Source organism: Trachurus japonicus, chromosome 5, assembly GCF_045865225.1.
Source record: "Trachurus japonicus isolate A0001 chromosome 5, Traja_1.0".
NCBI classification, from domain to species: Eukaryota; Metazoa; Chordata; class Actinopteri; order Carangiformes; family Carangidae; genus Trachurus; species Trachurus japonicus.
In genome coordinates, this window is record NC_140911.1 from 36,019,577 (window position 1) to 36,035,831 (window position 16,255).

At 41.5% G+C, this 16,255-nt stretch overlaps 1 protein-coding gene across 1 annotated transcript; it reads left to right on the plus strand.

Annotated features, from left to right (window-relative positions):
* The first annotated feature begins 916 nt into the window (after positions 1 to 916).
* On the plus strand, positions 917 to 13,668 carry pank4 (pantothenate kinase 4 (inactive)). Its single transcript, XM_085777733.1, has 19 exons — positions 917 to 1,072; positions 1,562 to 1,644; positions 1,761 to 1,969; positions 2,705 to 2,888; positions 3,390 to 3,482; positions 3,577 to 3,730; positions 4,576 to 4,757; positions 5,003 to 5,084; positions 5,443 to 5,543; positions 6,611 to 6,766; positions 7,807 to 7,919; positions 8,445 to 8,532; positions 8,821 to 8,972; positions 9,406 to 9,461; positions 9,713 to 9,762; positions 10,079 to 10,183; positions 10,267 to 10,367; positions 10,550 to 10,618; positions 12,214 to 13,668. The coding sequence occupies exons 1-19, from the start codon at positions 949 to 951 to the stop codon at positions 12,464 to 12,466; spliced, it is 2,355 nt and encodes a 784-aa protein (XP_085633859.1). The 5' UTR covers positions 917 to 948; the 3' UTR covers positions 12,467 to 13,668.
* The last annotated feature ends 2,587 nt before the right edge of the window (positions 13,669 to 16,255 follow it).

Genomic DNA, 16,255 nt, shown 5'->3' on the forward strand with positions numbered 1-16,255 from the left:
CAGAAACATGATGTGATTCTTTCTGAATAAAAAAAAACATCAACCAAATCTTGGGCTGTGACATTGCATTCTTTCATTGAGTGAAATAAGCTGTAAGAAAAAAGTTTGTCTGAGCCCAGCTACACTGCAGGGCTGACATCATTACCTGGGCTGCTGTGATGAAATATCTGTACTGTCTCCATCCCTCAGTATGGAGTCCACATAAATTGCAGCATCTTTTGTTGGCTGAACACTAACCTTCAGTGGTCAGCTTCGGTAGTTATCACATATGCATCATCTGTTGAATGTAGTTGCAAAATTCAGTTGACCCCTTGAAGCTTTTAAGGGTTGATGAACTCATCTACACAGTCAGATATACTAACTCATATGGGCATCTGTATGTGGTGACTGATGCATCAACAATATTAAATGACATAAATGAAAACGATTAGTGTCTTAGCAGCGTTTTGATTGCTGCATATGCTGCAGATCGATAAATAGCTTACTTAAAACGGCCACTACTGTGTCCAATAGACCTACCACTAGAGAATTTTAACCATGAAATGTTTATGTTCGGCAGAATAAGGGGTTGAGTGTTTTTTCATTTGAACTCGGCATCAGAACTGTGCAATTATTGTTCTAGTATTAATCACAACATTGAAACCCCTTGATAGGGGATAGAAAATTGTTTTGGATTAAATTACTTAAAAAATATATATATATCCCACTGTATGTAAAGACTATGTTTTGTTAAGTAAAATATGTATTTCAGATACTGTGGTTAAATCCTCCTACATAATGAACCCAATGGATCCTAAAAAACCCAATGCATCCTAAAAAAACAAAATAACAAGCCACCCCCCCGGCCCCCCCTATCTACCCCTCGTCAGACTGTGCGTGCACGCTGATTGGACGTCTCGGTCACGCACGCACGTCACGCAGCACGCAGCGTCAAAATCATCGCCGACCATGGCGGAATGTGGTCGAGTTGACAGCAGCACAAGTAACCATACCATGGATAAAAGCATTACCCTTCCGCCCGATGAAATATTCCGCAATTTGGAGAACGCCAAACGCTTCGCCATAGACATAGGTACCTGGGGATGTTAAAGTCTGGCCGCTTCCTTCTGCCACTTTTGTCCTAACGCAGCTAATCTGTGTGTTTATGGAGCAGCTCTGCCGCAGCCTGACACTGAGGACAACACATGACTTTAGTGCAAGTAAACAAGAGCTAATGTTAGCTGCATGGAGTCGTCTCCAACTTGAATTTGTTTGAGAGCGAGTCCCCTTATCTGTTCGTTTAGTGTTCCGGGGTTGTTTTTGTCTCTTAAGGCGGATTTGTTCAAACAACCTGCTCAACTTTGGCAACTAGTACAGCAGCGTTGGTGTTAGCTGCTAGGCTAGCTCCGTGTTAGTTAGTGGGCTGTGTTGTCGTCTGTGACCTAAACACCCACTCAACTGTTTGCAAGTGCACTGTTTGTTAAGGTCAGGGTCTTTGGCGTCAGTCCAGCTGTTTCACGTGTGCATGTTTCTGTTGTGCTGTTGTTGTTTTTTTAATCGGCTATTATCATTTATTTAACAGGTGGCTCTCTCACAAAGCTCGCCTACTACTCAACGGTTCAACATAAAGTGGCCAAAGTACGGTCATTTGAGCACAACACGGAGGTAATTATTAATTATCCATCGTGGAGGCATTTATCTCCCAGCAGTCTGTGTTGCCCCTCAGACCTAATGCATCCACACACACACCCCTCTCTCCCCCTCTCTCCTCTGTGCCCCAGGACGCTGCCAGTGACAAGCTGTATGAGATCTCGGTGCAGGAGGAGGTCACTGCACGCCTGCACTTTATCAAGTTTGAAAATGCTTACATTGAAACATGCTTGGACTTCATCAAAGACCACCTGGTCAACACAGAAACCAAAGTTATCAAAGCCACAGGTGGAGGGGCACACAAGTTCAAGGAACTCATTGAGAGGAAACTTGGACTTAAGTGAGTATACAAACCAACTGAATGGTGTATATATAGCATAAATGTGTTTGTGTTGCATTAACTTAGCCTTTTGTCTATTGGTGTATAGTATATTTGTAAACAAAATGGCAGGGGAGGCAAATTTCTGGCATTTTCTGGATGACTAACTTGAAATAAACAACGGTGCACTGCCCTTCCTCTAGCCGATCCACTCACAAAGCAATTTCCTACTCTCTTCCTGTGAAGTGGTTTAAATCAGAGGACAGATTGGATTGTTTTGGAGAGAGCTTTAGGAGACTTTAGGGAGACTATACTGGGAAAAAAAGTACTATTTGCCAGCTTGACAACTTCAGCTGCTCCTTTGTTGGCTAACCAAACATGTGAAAACAAAAAACATTCACATGATGTTTGACTTGCTTTTGCATGTCTGACTCCAATGAGAGAAAAATATGTAGGTAATATAGTTTTCCTGTTAAATGTGACCCAGCTGCTCCAGAGAATGGGAGCTGGACTGTGAAAGTTTTTGAAAGTATTTGTTTGGCATTAAAATCTGCCTGTGTGTCTATCAACACTCACAACTGCACACAGCTACTGTTTGGAAAAATGTAAATGTCTGGCAATTTCGAGAAGAGGTGATTGCACATTGTAGTTTATGAGCCAGTGGACAGAATGGCTATTTTCCTGCTCTGGTTTTATTACAAATTTGTCTGAGAGGGATTCAAGGTAATGAACTGTTTATGTGTTGCATTGTGGCAGAGTGGACAAAGAGGATGAGATGACCTGCCTTATCAAAGGCTGTAACTTTGTGCTGAGGAACATTCCCCATGAAGCTTTTGTGTACGCCAAGCATGCCGACTCCGAGTTCCGCTTTCAGACAACTCATCCAGACATCTTCCCTTACCTGCTCGTAAACATCGGCTCTGGGGTGTCCATAGTCAAGGTAACCACAAAACTTGGAGCTAGAGGTATTTTTTTTTTCAACTACTGTAGAAGATTTCAGTTGACCAAGTGAGAGCTGAAGTCGACCTACATCTCTTATCAATCAGGGCATTTCAGACTCAGTTTCATAATTCAAAGTGGCATTGACTGCTTATCTCAGATGTATTTGTTCAGAAAGTGCATTGAATAAAGATCACTCAGCAGAAAAGAAAAGTTCAAATCAATGTGTAAACAGTGCCATCATCACAAAGTCTGTGCAGCATACTTGACTGTTTACATACTTTAATCCGCAGAAGAGCAGCTGATGGAAAATCTGTCAAGTGCCTTGGTTCTCTGTCACGACTCACCATGTTTCTCTCTCTGTTACAGCCCTATGAAAATGACTTCATGTCTTTGTCTATACAATAGACTATGTAAAAAGCATGTTTGGCTTTTTCTACATAGCTAACATTAGCATAAACAAGTTTGCACATAAATATCCCATTCACTTCCTCCTCAACAGGTTGAATCAGAGGACAAATTTGAGCGAATAGGAGGGAGCTCAATAGGTGGAGGGACATTCTGGGGTCTTGGAGCCTTGCTCACCAAAACAAAGGTATCTTGAATAGCTTGGACTCTGTTAATACTGCTGTATTATGTCTTTGAAATCAAGAGGCATCTTGAACTTGTGACCTTTTACTCTCCTGTAGAGATTTGACGAGTTGCTACAGCTGGCCTCAAAAGGGCAGCACACAAGTGTGGATATGCTTGTCAAAGATATCTATGGAGGATCTTACGGGTCGTTGGGCTTGACTGGAGATCTCATCGCCAGCAGTTTCGGAAAGTCTGCTACTGCTGACAAAGGTAACGCATGGGCACACTGACTTAATGTGATCTGACTGTGGTGTTATGTACGTCTGTGTTCAGGTCACTAATAAATCTGAATTAATATTTAGCATTTCATTTGGTCATTATGACAAAAACACAGAAAAGCAGAATATCAAACACTAGTGCTGTATGGACTAGAGATGTGGCTGGCTGTAAAAAAAAAAAAAAAGTAACACGCTCATTTGCTTGCTTGGAAGGGCAGCGGCTGTAGTGGGTAAAATATATTCCAATGCTGACCCAGTTTCACAGTTTAGAGTTTATCAAAATTTCCATTGGCGCTGAAAACATTTCTGCAGTTTAATCCACTTCTCTGCTGTTCACCCTTATGCTCAAAATACTGCCAACAGTCATACTGTCACCAGTTTATGGCAAAATACAGTCCTTTTTAGTCGCATTTTAATATTGGCTCATATTTTTCACAGTTAGTGCAACACTTGTGTTGAAATAAGTGGATGACCTTTCACCCAGATCTAATGCAGCTTTGCTCCCTGCGCCGCGTTTGTAACCATTAAGAAATGAACAGATGGCACCATTCCAGAGATATCTGCAACGTTTTCAGGCTCATTTCAATCCTGTTACTCTCCATCTACTTATGACCGTGCCATTCTTGAGAATTTAATGTAGTTTAAGCTTGGAAATATGATGGATGTTTTTGATGTTGATATCCATTCATGTTAATTGTTGTCTCAATGTTCCAAAAAATTAAATACGATATTAATTGTGTATATTCAGTGCTTAGTGTTTTAAATGTCCTCAAGCAGTCTTTCACTTGATATAGACATGTTGCTGTTATGTTTATATAACTCTCTTCTGAAATGCAGAGTTTTCTAAAGAAGACATGGCCAAGAGCTTACTCCATATGATCAGCAATGACATCGGGCAGCTGGCCTGTCTGTATGCAAAGCTCCACAACCTGTCCAGAGTCTATTTTGGAGGCTTCTTCATTCGAGGGCATCCTGTCACCATGCACACAATCACCTACAGCATCAACTTCTTCACAAAGGCAAGGCCTCTATTTCTCTACTGACACACAAACACATTAGAAATCCCCCAGACATGACCATGACAGTGAATCTTATGTGATACACAACGTGTATTGTTGCTCTGTTAGAGTTCCTCTCTATGTTTTGTTTTCTCTTCCTCTTAGTTCAATCTCAATTGAGTCCTGAGCGTGGTTTGTCTTTAGCTGAACTTTCACCTGCAACTCAGATTTCTATGTTATGACCTTCTCTTGTTTTGTGGTTGTAGGGTGAAGTTCAGGCCTTGTTCCTAAGACATGAAGGCTATCTTGGAGCCATTGGAGCGTTTCTTAAAGGAGCAGAGGAAGATAGTAAGAAAAACACAACCTCATATCATATATATATTATTATTCCATGAAGTTTTCACTGATATCATGTATAAACAAAATCATTGGACGCCAGCTGTGAAACTACTGATGTAAACACATTTAAGTAACAGGACAACGACTGATGACACACATTAATTTGAAAACAGCAGACTGATTAGTTTGATAATAACTGGAGTAAAATCTATATGTAATTAGAAATTTGGTATATTGTCAAAAAGCTGCTAGCCAAATGTGGCAAACAAATGTTTTTTTCAAAACAAACCTAAGATTTAAATGAAATGTATCTAAGTGCACACGTTCTTCCATAAATATGTCATAATGTTGTCTTTCACTCCTCTAGATCCAAACCAGTACAGTTGGGGTGAAAACTATGCTGGAAGCTCAGGCCTGATGAGCGTCTCTCCAGATATGAATCCCATGCAACGTGCTCGTAGTGGAACGGTGAGTCTGCACAGGAAGTGAAGAGCGATCAGATATGAAGACCTGAAGCTGGGCCGTGCACCACAGTGTGCCATTTTAAAAGCCTCATGACCTATTTTCACTCTTGTCAGTTGTCCATTGGTTTATCCCCTTTCACTTCATTCTATCAAATATCTGATACTTTTACATTTGAGCTTTATTTTGCGGTTTTTATTTTTCATCCCCCCTGTGGAAATACTACCTCCTCTGTCCTCACCTAATCCTCATGAAAAGACAGTCATCACCTCAGTGCTTGCAATCTGATGATCTTTGTTTTCATTTCCTCTCTACACATTCTTCTGTCTACCAAACCCTCTCCTTCAGTTTCCTGTAAGTACCTCCGCCTGCTCCACTTGTGTGCACTGGTTTGGTTTGGTGACATGTTGTCCCGCTTACGGCGCCCTCGATAGCTGCAGACACTCAACTCGTGCTCACTTAGAGACGGGAGAGTACAGTAGGTTTTGTTTTTAGTTTAGTTTCGTGCAGGATCCTGCTGCCATTTCGCTGTATCGCTTATTAGATCATTTCTAAGAAGATGGAGAAGGTCTGTTTTTGATTCCCAGGGAGTCAATAGCAGTTTGCACTTTGCTTTCTCATTTCTTGTTGTGGTTTTTGGAGCATGCAAGGTTTTTATACAACATCAGGAGCTGTTAACCACCAACTCACCCCTCAAATTCCTGCTTTTATTACAGCTTTTATTGCCTAGTTTTCATGAGTGCAAATGGGCAAAGTGTGAAGCAGGACTGAAAATGAAACATTTGCTCGTCTTCTGTGAAATGCCACATCAGAAACCTCCAATAGATGCAGAATTACCCTTTTAAAAACACCTGACGCCCTCTAACGGACTGTTGTTGTGCCCTTAGTGAATGGATCCACTGGTCCTTAGGATTGAGTTCTGCTAAGATCTTCCCTCTTGTCTCCTCCTTATTGCATCTTCAACTTCCTTGATGCCTCAATGAGGAAAAACAGAAGAAGAATGGAAAAGATACTGATCTATATTGGGGGCTGTGAAAGACAGAAAGTATCATCACTGTCTCTGTGTTGTCCAGTTTGACATGTTGGAGATGGACCGTTTGGAGAGGCAGCTGGTGAATCTGCCTCTGCTTCAGGACCCGTCCTCTTACATCCCTGACACCGTGGACCTCACAGAGGACGCTCTGGCTCGCGAGTACTGGCTCTACTGCTTCGAGGAGGCCCTGGACGGGGTAAGGACGGCTGCTCTTGTTTCAGAGTATAAAAGCAAGGTTTGAAAAGAAGTGCAGAAACTATTTATGAAGGAAAAATCCATTAAAAAAAAAAGTTGTAGCAGGTCTTCAAATTTGTGAATCTGTGAAACAGTTCGGTAGGTGGGTAGCAGTATTGGTATCTCTGCCTCCTTCTATGGATTCTGTCTATGGCTCGCAGCAAAATTTCACATTTCCTGTTGATATATTAGGCAGCTTAAAGCCCCAGTATGTAGCTTATTTGGCTTTTTTTTAGCAAAAATCAAATATTTCTTTCATAAATACGTATTTCACTGAAGTGGAATCACACCCGCATACAAATGAACGCTTTCTCGTACCTTAGAATGAGTTGTTACAAGTCGTTACAAATACACAAGTGGGCGACGCACCGGACCGAGGCTGCCATGTTGCATCGCCATTTTTCACATTCAGTGGCAGCGTGACCGTAGGTAACCACGGAAACTCAGCGGAGCTGTCGGCTCGGGGAGAAAGTTTTCCAGGTAGCGCCTGTTAAAACTGTCACCACTGTGTAGTGTGAGGAAGGACGGAGGCACTGATGTTGCATTCAGGTGCAGTCAGGCAGACGGCCGTCGGCAAACCAACCGGATGTGATTTTACTAGAGAAAGACGGTAAAACGTGGGTCAGGTAAACAATACGACATCACCATGACAACATATTGTCACGCCTGTATTGTTTTACCTCGTGCTGGCGGACCACTTGTTTACATAGACGCTTGTTTATCCTGTTACAGCGTCTGTTGTCTGTCTGACGTCTGCCCAATTTCACGTGAATGCAACATCAATACGTTCAGATATGCAACTCCTACACATTATACCTTTAAACAAGTTCAGCGTCATTCGTTAGTCAACAAAATAGACCCTGAGATGAACCAAAAACTCTGTGTCTGCAGTTCAGCACTTTTCATAAACATGAACTGATATGTTTGAACTCTACACACAGTGTGAGATCATGACCATGGCTGATTAGTTTTGTTGTGTTTTTGTCCTTTTTTCCGGAGCAGGTGGTTAAAAGAGCCGTAGCGAGCCAGCCTGACATACCGGAGGCGAACGAGCGAGCTGAGAAGTTCCGCCAGAAATACAGACACAAGCTTCAGACCCTCCGGCACCAACCATTGTAAGAATTGTGTCTTCCTCGGCATCCGTGGCCCTTTCCGTTCCACCCAGACGTTGCTCTTAGCGGACTAAAACTCCAACTCCTTTCTTCATTGTCTGCATTAGTTTCATGTCTTCATACCTGCTGTAACTGCCCACGTGCTTTGTCAATGAAGAGGTTAATTCTGTTTACTGTTTCAGTTTTTAGGAATGGGGCGGACATCGTAAGTGTGTGTCAGTTGTATTGATTATGCTAATGACTTAGCAGAGCGCTGATATCAGAGTGGTGGTTGAAATTGTTAAGAGGTCACTTTGACACTATGTCATCAACCACAATATAGATAAAAACACCACGACAACAAGTTTTATGCATTGTCCTAGACAAATAACTAAGTCCAGTTGCTTTCGATTTAACCTCCTTTGAAATACTATGACCTGGGCAAATGAGAATATGCACCGGCTTAAGTTTTATGCATCTACTGCCCAAGCCCCGTTGTGTGTATGTGTTTCTCTCTGGCTAATGTAGAGTGCTTCTCTTCTCACCTAGTGCTTATGGATCCCTCACTGTCAGAAGTCTTTTAGACACGAGGGAACACTGTTTAAACGAGTTCAACTTTCCTGATCCCTACTCTAAGGTCTGAGTGAAATCTATCAACCTATTTTGTTTTCTTGTTGTGTTCTTGTGGTGTGTTACACAGGTGGTTTGGCCCTCACTGATCCATTTTTGTGAATTTGTTACCATTTCATACAGTCTCACGGTGTTGCACATGTTTTTCACCTGGTAGCTGATAACATAAATTTATGTTGTTTTAACACGATAGTTTTTTTTCTTCTTCTTTAGTTTAACATTTCTGATTAATGACTAGTCTTTTTTATATTTCATGTGAGCTGTGAAATTGTATCATGTCTCTGTTGTGTTGCAGATTAAACAGAGGGAGAATGACGCCGCTCTCAAGTATTACCAGAAGGCGGTGAAGTCGGTGGAGGAGTTGAGCTGGGAGCAGAGACAGTTTGCCCTGGTCAGGGGCGTCCTGGCTGGGAATGTGTTCGACTGGGGAGCCAAGGCCGTGTCAGAGTGAGTGGCGTTGACTGGTTGCTCTGTTCTAGGGTTGATTGTTGGTAGTGGGAGAGGCTCTGGCAACCTAAAACAAGTAGATTTTTTTTACTGCTTTGAAAGTTTGTGCATCCCAGTGCTCACCTTGTTTTGTCAAGTTACAATACCTCGAGTCTGCCTGCCTGCCTGCAGGGGCCCAATATGAACAGAATAATAAATCTATTAAAGTAAGTGCCGCTTGCCATGGATCCAAACAATCAATATGAGTGCACTCAGTGACTCTTTCAAAGATTTATTTCATTCCTTTGCACTTTGACAGCCACTGACTGCCAAATGGCCAGCTATAGTGGGCACGTGCAATAACAGCTTTTTTTAAGGCAGACAGCACAGATTTGTATTGAGTGGTAAATCCTAACATTGTACTTTGGAATATTTTGTCTTGTCTCTCGTGCAGTGTCCTGGAATCTGATCCCGAGTTCGGCTTTGAGGAGGCAAAACGACAGCTGGAAGGTATCAGAGTATCTCTGTTGAACACCGTGTCTACAAAGGAGGTGTAACATTTTAGCAGAGCAGCAGCCTCAGTGCTCCGTAGTCCGTACACATCTACACACAAGGCATTCAGGCACACTGCTGAGAGTAGGTTGCCCCCAGTGTTTCGGAAATGGACACACACTCACTGTAGTTACATGGAAGAAAATGAAACTGTGTCTTTTCATTAATATCAACAGAGATTAATTCTGTGTTTTCTTTTGCCTCCTCAGAGCGGCCGTGGCTGGTTGACTCCTACGACCAGTGGCTGGAGAGACTAAAGGTCAGACACGGGCAAAACCTTTATATGGGTGGAGGGTAGAGGCTTTTATTAAAACCACTTGACATTATCATGATTTTATACATACACACTCTGTATTTAACACAAAATGAGCCTGGATTAGTCAAACACACACAGCTCAGATGCTGTCAGTACCAGGCACAACTATCTTCATGAAGCACAGAGAGGAAACGCAGAAAACAGACTTGTAGAGCTCATTAGTAACATTTCACATTCACATGCTTACGATGGTGTTTCTGTCTTGTCTGCTCTTGACGATTAGTGCTTGAAAACAATCCATCCTGGTTTTCTCTTACAGGGTCCTCCTCATAAGTGTGCCTTGTTTTTCGTAGATAATAGTGGAGTAGACATCATTCTAGGCGTGATGCCTTTTGTCAGAGAGCTTCTCTCTCGAGGAACAGAGGTGAGGAACAGCTACAGCGTCGTTTAAAATCATATGTGTCAAGTGTTTGATTCTGTGAAGCTCCATTGTCCATCTACATTTAGGTTGTTTTGGCCAGCAACTCTGGTCCAGCTCTGAACGACGTCACAAATGGAGAACTGCAGATATTGACCGAGAGAATCGCTGCCATGGATCCAGTGATTCAGTGAGTACTGAGTTTACTACAATACAAAGTAAAGAACTAGGTATGCATTGCCTTGCCTACAGGTGGCAATGAAGAGACAACCAGCAACACTACTTGTAACTTCTAAAATGTTGTTTTCCATGTCGGATCTTGTGAAACACACCCAACAAGAAGAATGTCTGTGATGTGTTGTTGTTGTGCAGGGCCGGTCTGAGGGAGGACAGGCTGACGTTGGTCCAGAGTGGATCCAGTTCCCCCTGCCTTGATCTGAGGTCAGTTGTTTGACATTTTCAAGAGAGTGCAGTATGCTATTTGCTCTGCCATAGACTGATGTTAGCTTGACTTGGGCTTCAAGACTAGAGTGATTCTGAAGGAGTTGAAGGCCTGCATTAAAAACTGGGGCACGGATTTTGAAAGACTCTCATTGCATGTGTAAGTGATGAATGATCAACTGCTTCAAACTGGTTCCAGATCAATAAGCTAACTCTCAATGTAAATAAATGTAACTTCATGATCTTCTGCAACAAAAATAAATCTCATGCAAAAGAAGAAGCCAAAATACTAATCAATGGAGTTGAAATCCTTCAAGTACCACACACCACATTTCTGGGTGTCATTTTGGATGAAGGTCTAAACTGGAATAATCATATTAATCAAGTTTGCAAAAGATCAATGAAAATGCTTGGTATACTGAAAAAGGTTTCTCCCCTGATCAATCCTGGTCTGCAACAGTTTACCTGAACAAATGACAGTTAATCCAGAAAAGATTTCTAAGAAGGATCTCTCGGTCTAGTATAGAACCATCTGCACCCCTTTTTATGAAATATTCAATATTGCCCATTCACAAACTTAATGTCTTCCACTCATGTTTGTTTGTTTGTGCATAAGTTTATCAACGGTAAACAAAATCTTCCTGACACTTTTCAACATTTTTTTACTTTTTCATCTGACCTTCATTCATATTCAACTAGACATAGTGGCAATCTTCATCTACCCTTCTGTCGAACATCTGGGCATCAATTTAATATCACATTTAGAGGTCCAAAACTCTGGAATGGTCTAGATGTGTTTCTGAGGTCAACATCATCTTTCACATCCTTTAGAAAGTTACTGAAAAAACACCTTATGTCATAACCTTCAGTGTTATTTTCCTGATGTTAATTTTGCATCCATCTTCCTTTCTTTTGTTGTTTATGTTTTATAGTTTTTCTATGTTGTACTGTACATTTTATTATTTATCTTGAATTTTTCTATGTAATACTTCTTATTGTTTATCTTGAGTTTCATGTAATTCTTAGATGATGGGAGTGGATCTTCGTACAAGCCCTCCAGGCTTCGTTCCCTCCTTGCACTGTTTTTTTTAACTTGTGCTAAATAAATCAAATCAAATGGAAAGACATGAGCTCTCACTGGGCAGGAATAGTCTAAAACAACATGCTACTGAAACAGAGTTTGGAAACGTACTCACACTGCTCATACTAATACTTGGAAACTCAAACCTGCAGTATCTCCATCTGTGCTGTGTTGAATTTGAGCAAGAATTTGTTAATCTTTTTACAAGAGCATCATTGAAAGGTTACAGTCAGATATATAATCTGACAGTTGAGTAGGTGTGTTGAGCTCATTAGCTTTCCTCCTACAGGTGTTGGAGAGCAGCCCGTATGTCCTTGTCAAAACAATAAAACAACCAAATCCACATATTCACATGTACTGTTTATATATAAGCTTACCAGAAGCTTCTGGCAAGTATAAATAGCTGAATCAGGAAACAAAAAGATGTCACAACACAGCATTTTCATTGTCTCAAAGTTCGAAGTGTGAAATTTCATTCCGTTGTAATCATATACGATCATGTATCTTCCTCCAGCCGTCTGGACAAAGTGCTGGCGACGATGGTGCGAGAGCGGAAAACCGACCTGGTGATCATCGAGGGAATGGGTCGAGCCATTCACACCAACTACTACGCCATGCTCAGCTGCGAGAGCCTCAAGATGGCCGTCATCAAGAACTCGTGGCTGGCCGACCGGCTGGGAGGGAAGCTGTTCAGCGTGGTCTTCAAGTACGAGGTGCCGGCTGGAGGAAGAGCCAGCCAGGACTCTGCGGCGCTGACGCCCTCATGAGCGGGGACGGTGCTCGAGTTTCAGCAGGACAGGAAACACTGAAGCCGAGCGAGCAGAGGGGATAAGCTGGAGCTCTGAATGTAAGGCGACGATCGGATACTGCCACTGGGTGAATGACTGATTGTGAAGCTGATTGTAATATTTTGGCAGGTTTTTAAAGGTGATAATTTACAGGGAGGTTTTACTTTAAAACACTATTGATTTTAGTGCGGGTGTCATTAAGATAATTATCATTGCTTTCTATTATCCTGTACAATCACTTAGTTTTGCTGCCATCATTACTGCCTATTGATCTCATTGAGCAGAGAGAGTGTCATGAGCATCTCTGGCTGGGTTCAGTCAACTTGAACTGTCTCTTATAACAGATGAGATCTTCAGCTTGTAGGAAAATGAATCCAAAACAAAACTTTATAATAAAAAAAATCAGCATCAGTCATTAACAGGCTGCCAGCGCATGATACTGTGCACCCATAAGGACAAATGAGATTCTCTGAGAGAGTGAGCTGCAGCTTCCAGCGGTAACACATTTTACAGGAAGTGTATTTAATGTGCCTTGAGGTTGATGTGATAAAAGCATCGTTCACTCAGACTGCTTTGAATTTCTGTTGACACAAAAATCCGCTTCTGTTTTACAGCAGTCTCACGCCATAGACTATAGACCAGAACCCATGCGTTTCCTGTTTTGTTTTTCCATGACTGCCAGTGAATTAATTGAGATTAAGAAATGAACCATTTGCCACTGTGACTTGTGTAGCTGTCGAAGTGGCATCAGGGAGATTGTTTCATCAGTGGGAGGAGGCTGCACTTTTATCAGACTGAAGAAATACGGTCACGTTCCTCCACAAGGTGGCAGTGTTCTACTGCGCTGTGTGTTTTTAAAACAGTTTTCTCAAATCTATCCCAAGGTGCTTGGTGTCAAAATTAACACTGCATACTTCAGGTTAAATATTTGAACGGTTTTCTGATCAAAGCATCACGTGGATGTTACTGTCACTCAGCTGCGTCGGTTTCTGGATTCACTGTAATTAACATGTCCATGCTGTGATCCATCCCATGATTTTAAAAAAATGCAACGGTTTGAAGGCAATAACACTGCAGCACCTTGATGTAACAAACATTAAACACTGTGTGATTGTCAAGTGGCTGACTGTAATTGTGACTTCATCGTAAACATATGAAACCAAGGCAGGATCAGATTGAAACTTGGTCTGAAAATAATTCCCAAAGTTACACAATGCTTGACAAATGGACTCAAATTGCAATATTGTATGTTTAATTTGTACATATGTGATATACAAGTGTGTGTATACATATATAAATATATATATCTTTAATCCATTTGCATCACTTCAGCTAAGCACACCAAGCACAATTTTGTCTATTATTCTCCTGACAATCAGTTTTAATTAAATGGTTGAAAACCGTTATTTTATTCTCGCGAGTTTGTTTGTGTGTATCATTTCAGTTTGCGATTGTGTTACGGGAGTTTGCAGCCATGTGGAGAAATTGAGGGAGTTGAGAGTTGCCCTATATTAAAAAAGCGAACCTGCCCCCGGCGGTATAAAAGCTCGACACCCTGGTATGTGGTGGTTGATGTCTGCTGGGGAGCTGCACGCTGATAATGCATGAAGAGGCCCGGCAGGGGGTCCTCCTGCTTCTCCTCGCCCATCACTCCAGCTGCCAGAACACACTTGCCAGCTCTGCGAGACGCCCTCGAGGATTTAGTGACATCTACATATAAGGTCTGCTCTGTTTTGTTGTAGCTCCTTTTATTTTTTTTAATGTCATTTTTTAAATTATTATTCTTATACTCAACAATATCCAGTGTGGACTCCTGTTCCAGGATCAGTGCACTCATAAATGGATTATGAAACAGGGCGCTCATGAGCTCAGGTGTGTAAAAGTCTCTTCATCCCTTCAAAATAAGAGCAGGACACAGACAGGTGTTGGTTTCAAAAGCTGAATCTTAACTTCAGTGTTTTGGATGCTGATGAAGAGAGACAGTCCAAAGGAGTCCACAGCTACAGCAGATCATCACTCAGGTATAAACAATGCTACAGCACAAAATAAATACCACAGAAAGCCTTCAAAGAAAGCCTGGCCATGGGCTCTCATTTTCTGATGTCTGAGCTACGCTGCAGTTTTAATGCAAATCAAAATAATTTGACTGTATTTAAATGAAATTTGTGTCTGATCAGGTCAAACCTTAGGTCATATTGTGAACATTATACCAGCCAAAAAGCTGTCTGTTAGCCTGCTGATATTAGCATTTCACTCAAAGCTGATGGAGCCTTGGTGCAGCTTCCCAGAGCTGTTAGCATGGCGCTAGACTTTTAGTTCTGTTTTGACATTGACTGACACATTGATAAAATACACAATAAATTACTTTTATTAGGAATACTTCATGATATTTCCATATTTTATTTGTAAAAGCAGTCTCCGTGAATGAACTGATAAAGTGCCAGTTTTCATAGATGTGTTTCTGCAGCTTCAGTGGGACAGACTGCTTGTTGCATGCTCTGTCACTGTGTAACTTTCTAATTACAGACAAAACCCATAACACACTGAAACCAGAGAGCCTGAGAAAACAGTACAGCATTGACTATAACCGTTTGCATAACACCAATTACTGTAGTTACAGTAAACAACAATGTTTAAAGGCGGTTTCCTCCGGCTTTTAGTTCAACACACTGCAGCTGAACCTTTTGTGGTTTCTGAGCAACAATAACATCAATTTGTTCAATCAGGTGACCTGAGACATTTTCACAACTATTTTTTGAGATGCATGTAAATACAGTGAATTTACCCTAATTTCTCACAGCAGGTTGGCGAACTGACTTGCAAATAACAAAGGATAGTGCTACAAGACAAAACCATCCGTGACGTTTTGGTCTCAATTTTCCACCAAGTTTTCAAATCTGGTCAAGTTTGCAGTCACATCACATCACTTGCACTGACAGAAGCTGCATATTTCGATCACTGATTCATGAATTATTTAGAGTCATTGGATTGTTTGCCACAGTTTGCATGCACTCTGGGACTATGCAGAGCGAGTCTTGTGCCATCAACCTGTCGTAGCTAGTGATTTCTAATTATGCATTATTGCACATAAGCTTTACATCTGTAAAAAGTTTTATTAAATCTGCTGGAGCAAACTTCATCTGCGTTTCAAACAAGGACACCTGCAGTGAATGTTCTGCAGAGTGTGGACCTGTAGGAATACCAAAATAAAAAAATTAATACAAAAAATGTCTGTCTGCTGTCACACAGGAGCCACGGGGGTCCCATTCAAATGCCATCTTGTACTTTGCAGAGCTGTTGATATCCTTCTCAAATGTGCCTGACGTAGGCTGTAAGCATGAAGCAATATCTGGAAATCTCAGCTTGAAACGAAAAAAAAAAAAATCAAAGCATTTTAATGTGTTTTTTAAATCCCAAGAATAGTGACTGTGGGATCAGTGCGCAAACAAGGCTGCTTAGAAACCCTGTGCCCAGTAAACAGATGATAGATACATGGATAAATAAATCAACATGCTGCAATGTATGTAACCAACACAAATAAACCCACAGGGTGCATGTATGTTGTGTATGCAACAACATGCATCATTGAACTCGTCACAAAATAAGATGTCTGAGCATTCAGTGGAAATTTCTAAAGGCATTCTGAATTTGAGTCTGTTATCTTCCTTCAGCAGACTCGGGTCCCCCTGTGCCACACTCACACTTCACTAAGTGGCTTGTCGGCGTTGTTTGCATTCAAACCAAATTAATATAAAGCTTGTTCATCGG

What these genes read in the sequence shown, in the direction of transcription:
- pank4 (XM_085777733.1), top strand. Translation starts at nt 949, where the DNA reads ATGGCGGAATGTGGTCGAGTTGACAGCAGCACAAGTAACCATACCATG. An exon ending in ACGCTTCGCCATAGACATAG is followed by an intron (nt 1,073 to 1,561) that starts GTACCTGGGGAT and finishes TTTATTTAACAG; the next exon opens with GTGGCTCTCTCACAAAGCTC. An exon ending in CTGGGGTGTCCATAGTCAAG is followed by an intron (nt 2,889 to 3,389) that starts GTAACCACAAAA and finishes CCTCCTCAACAG; the next exon opens with GTTGAATCAGAGGACAAATT.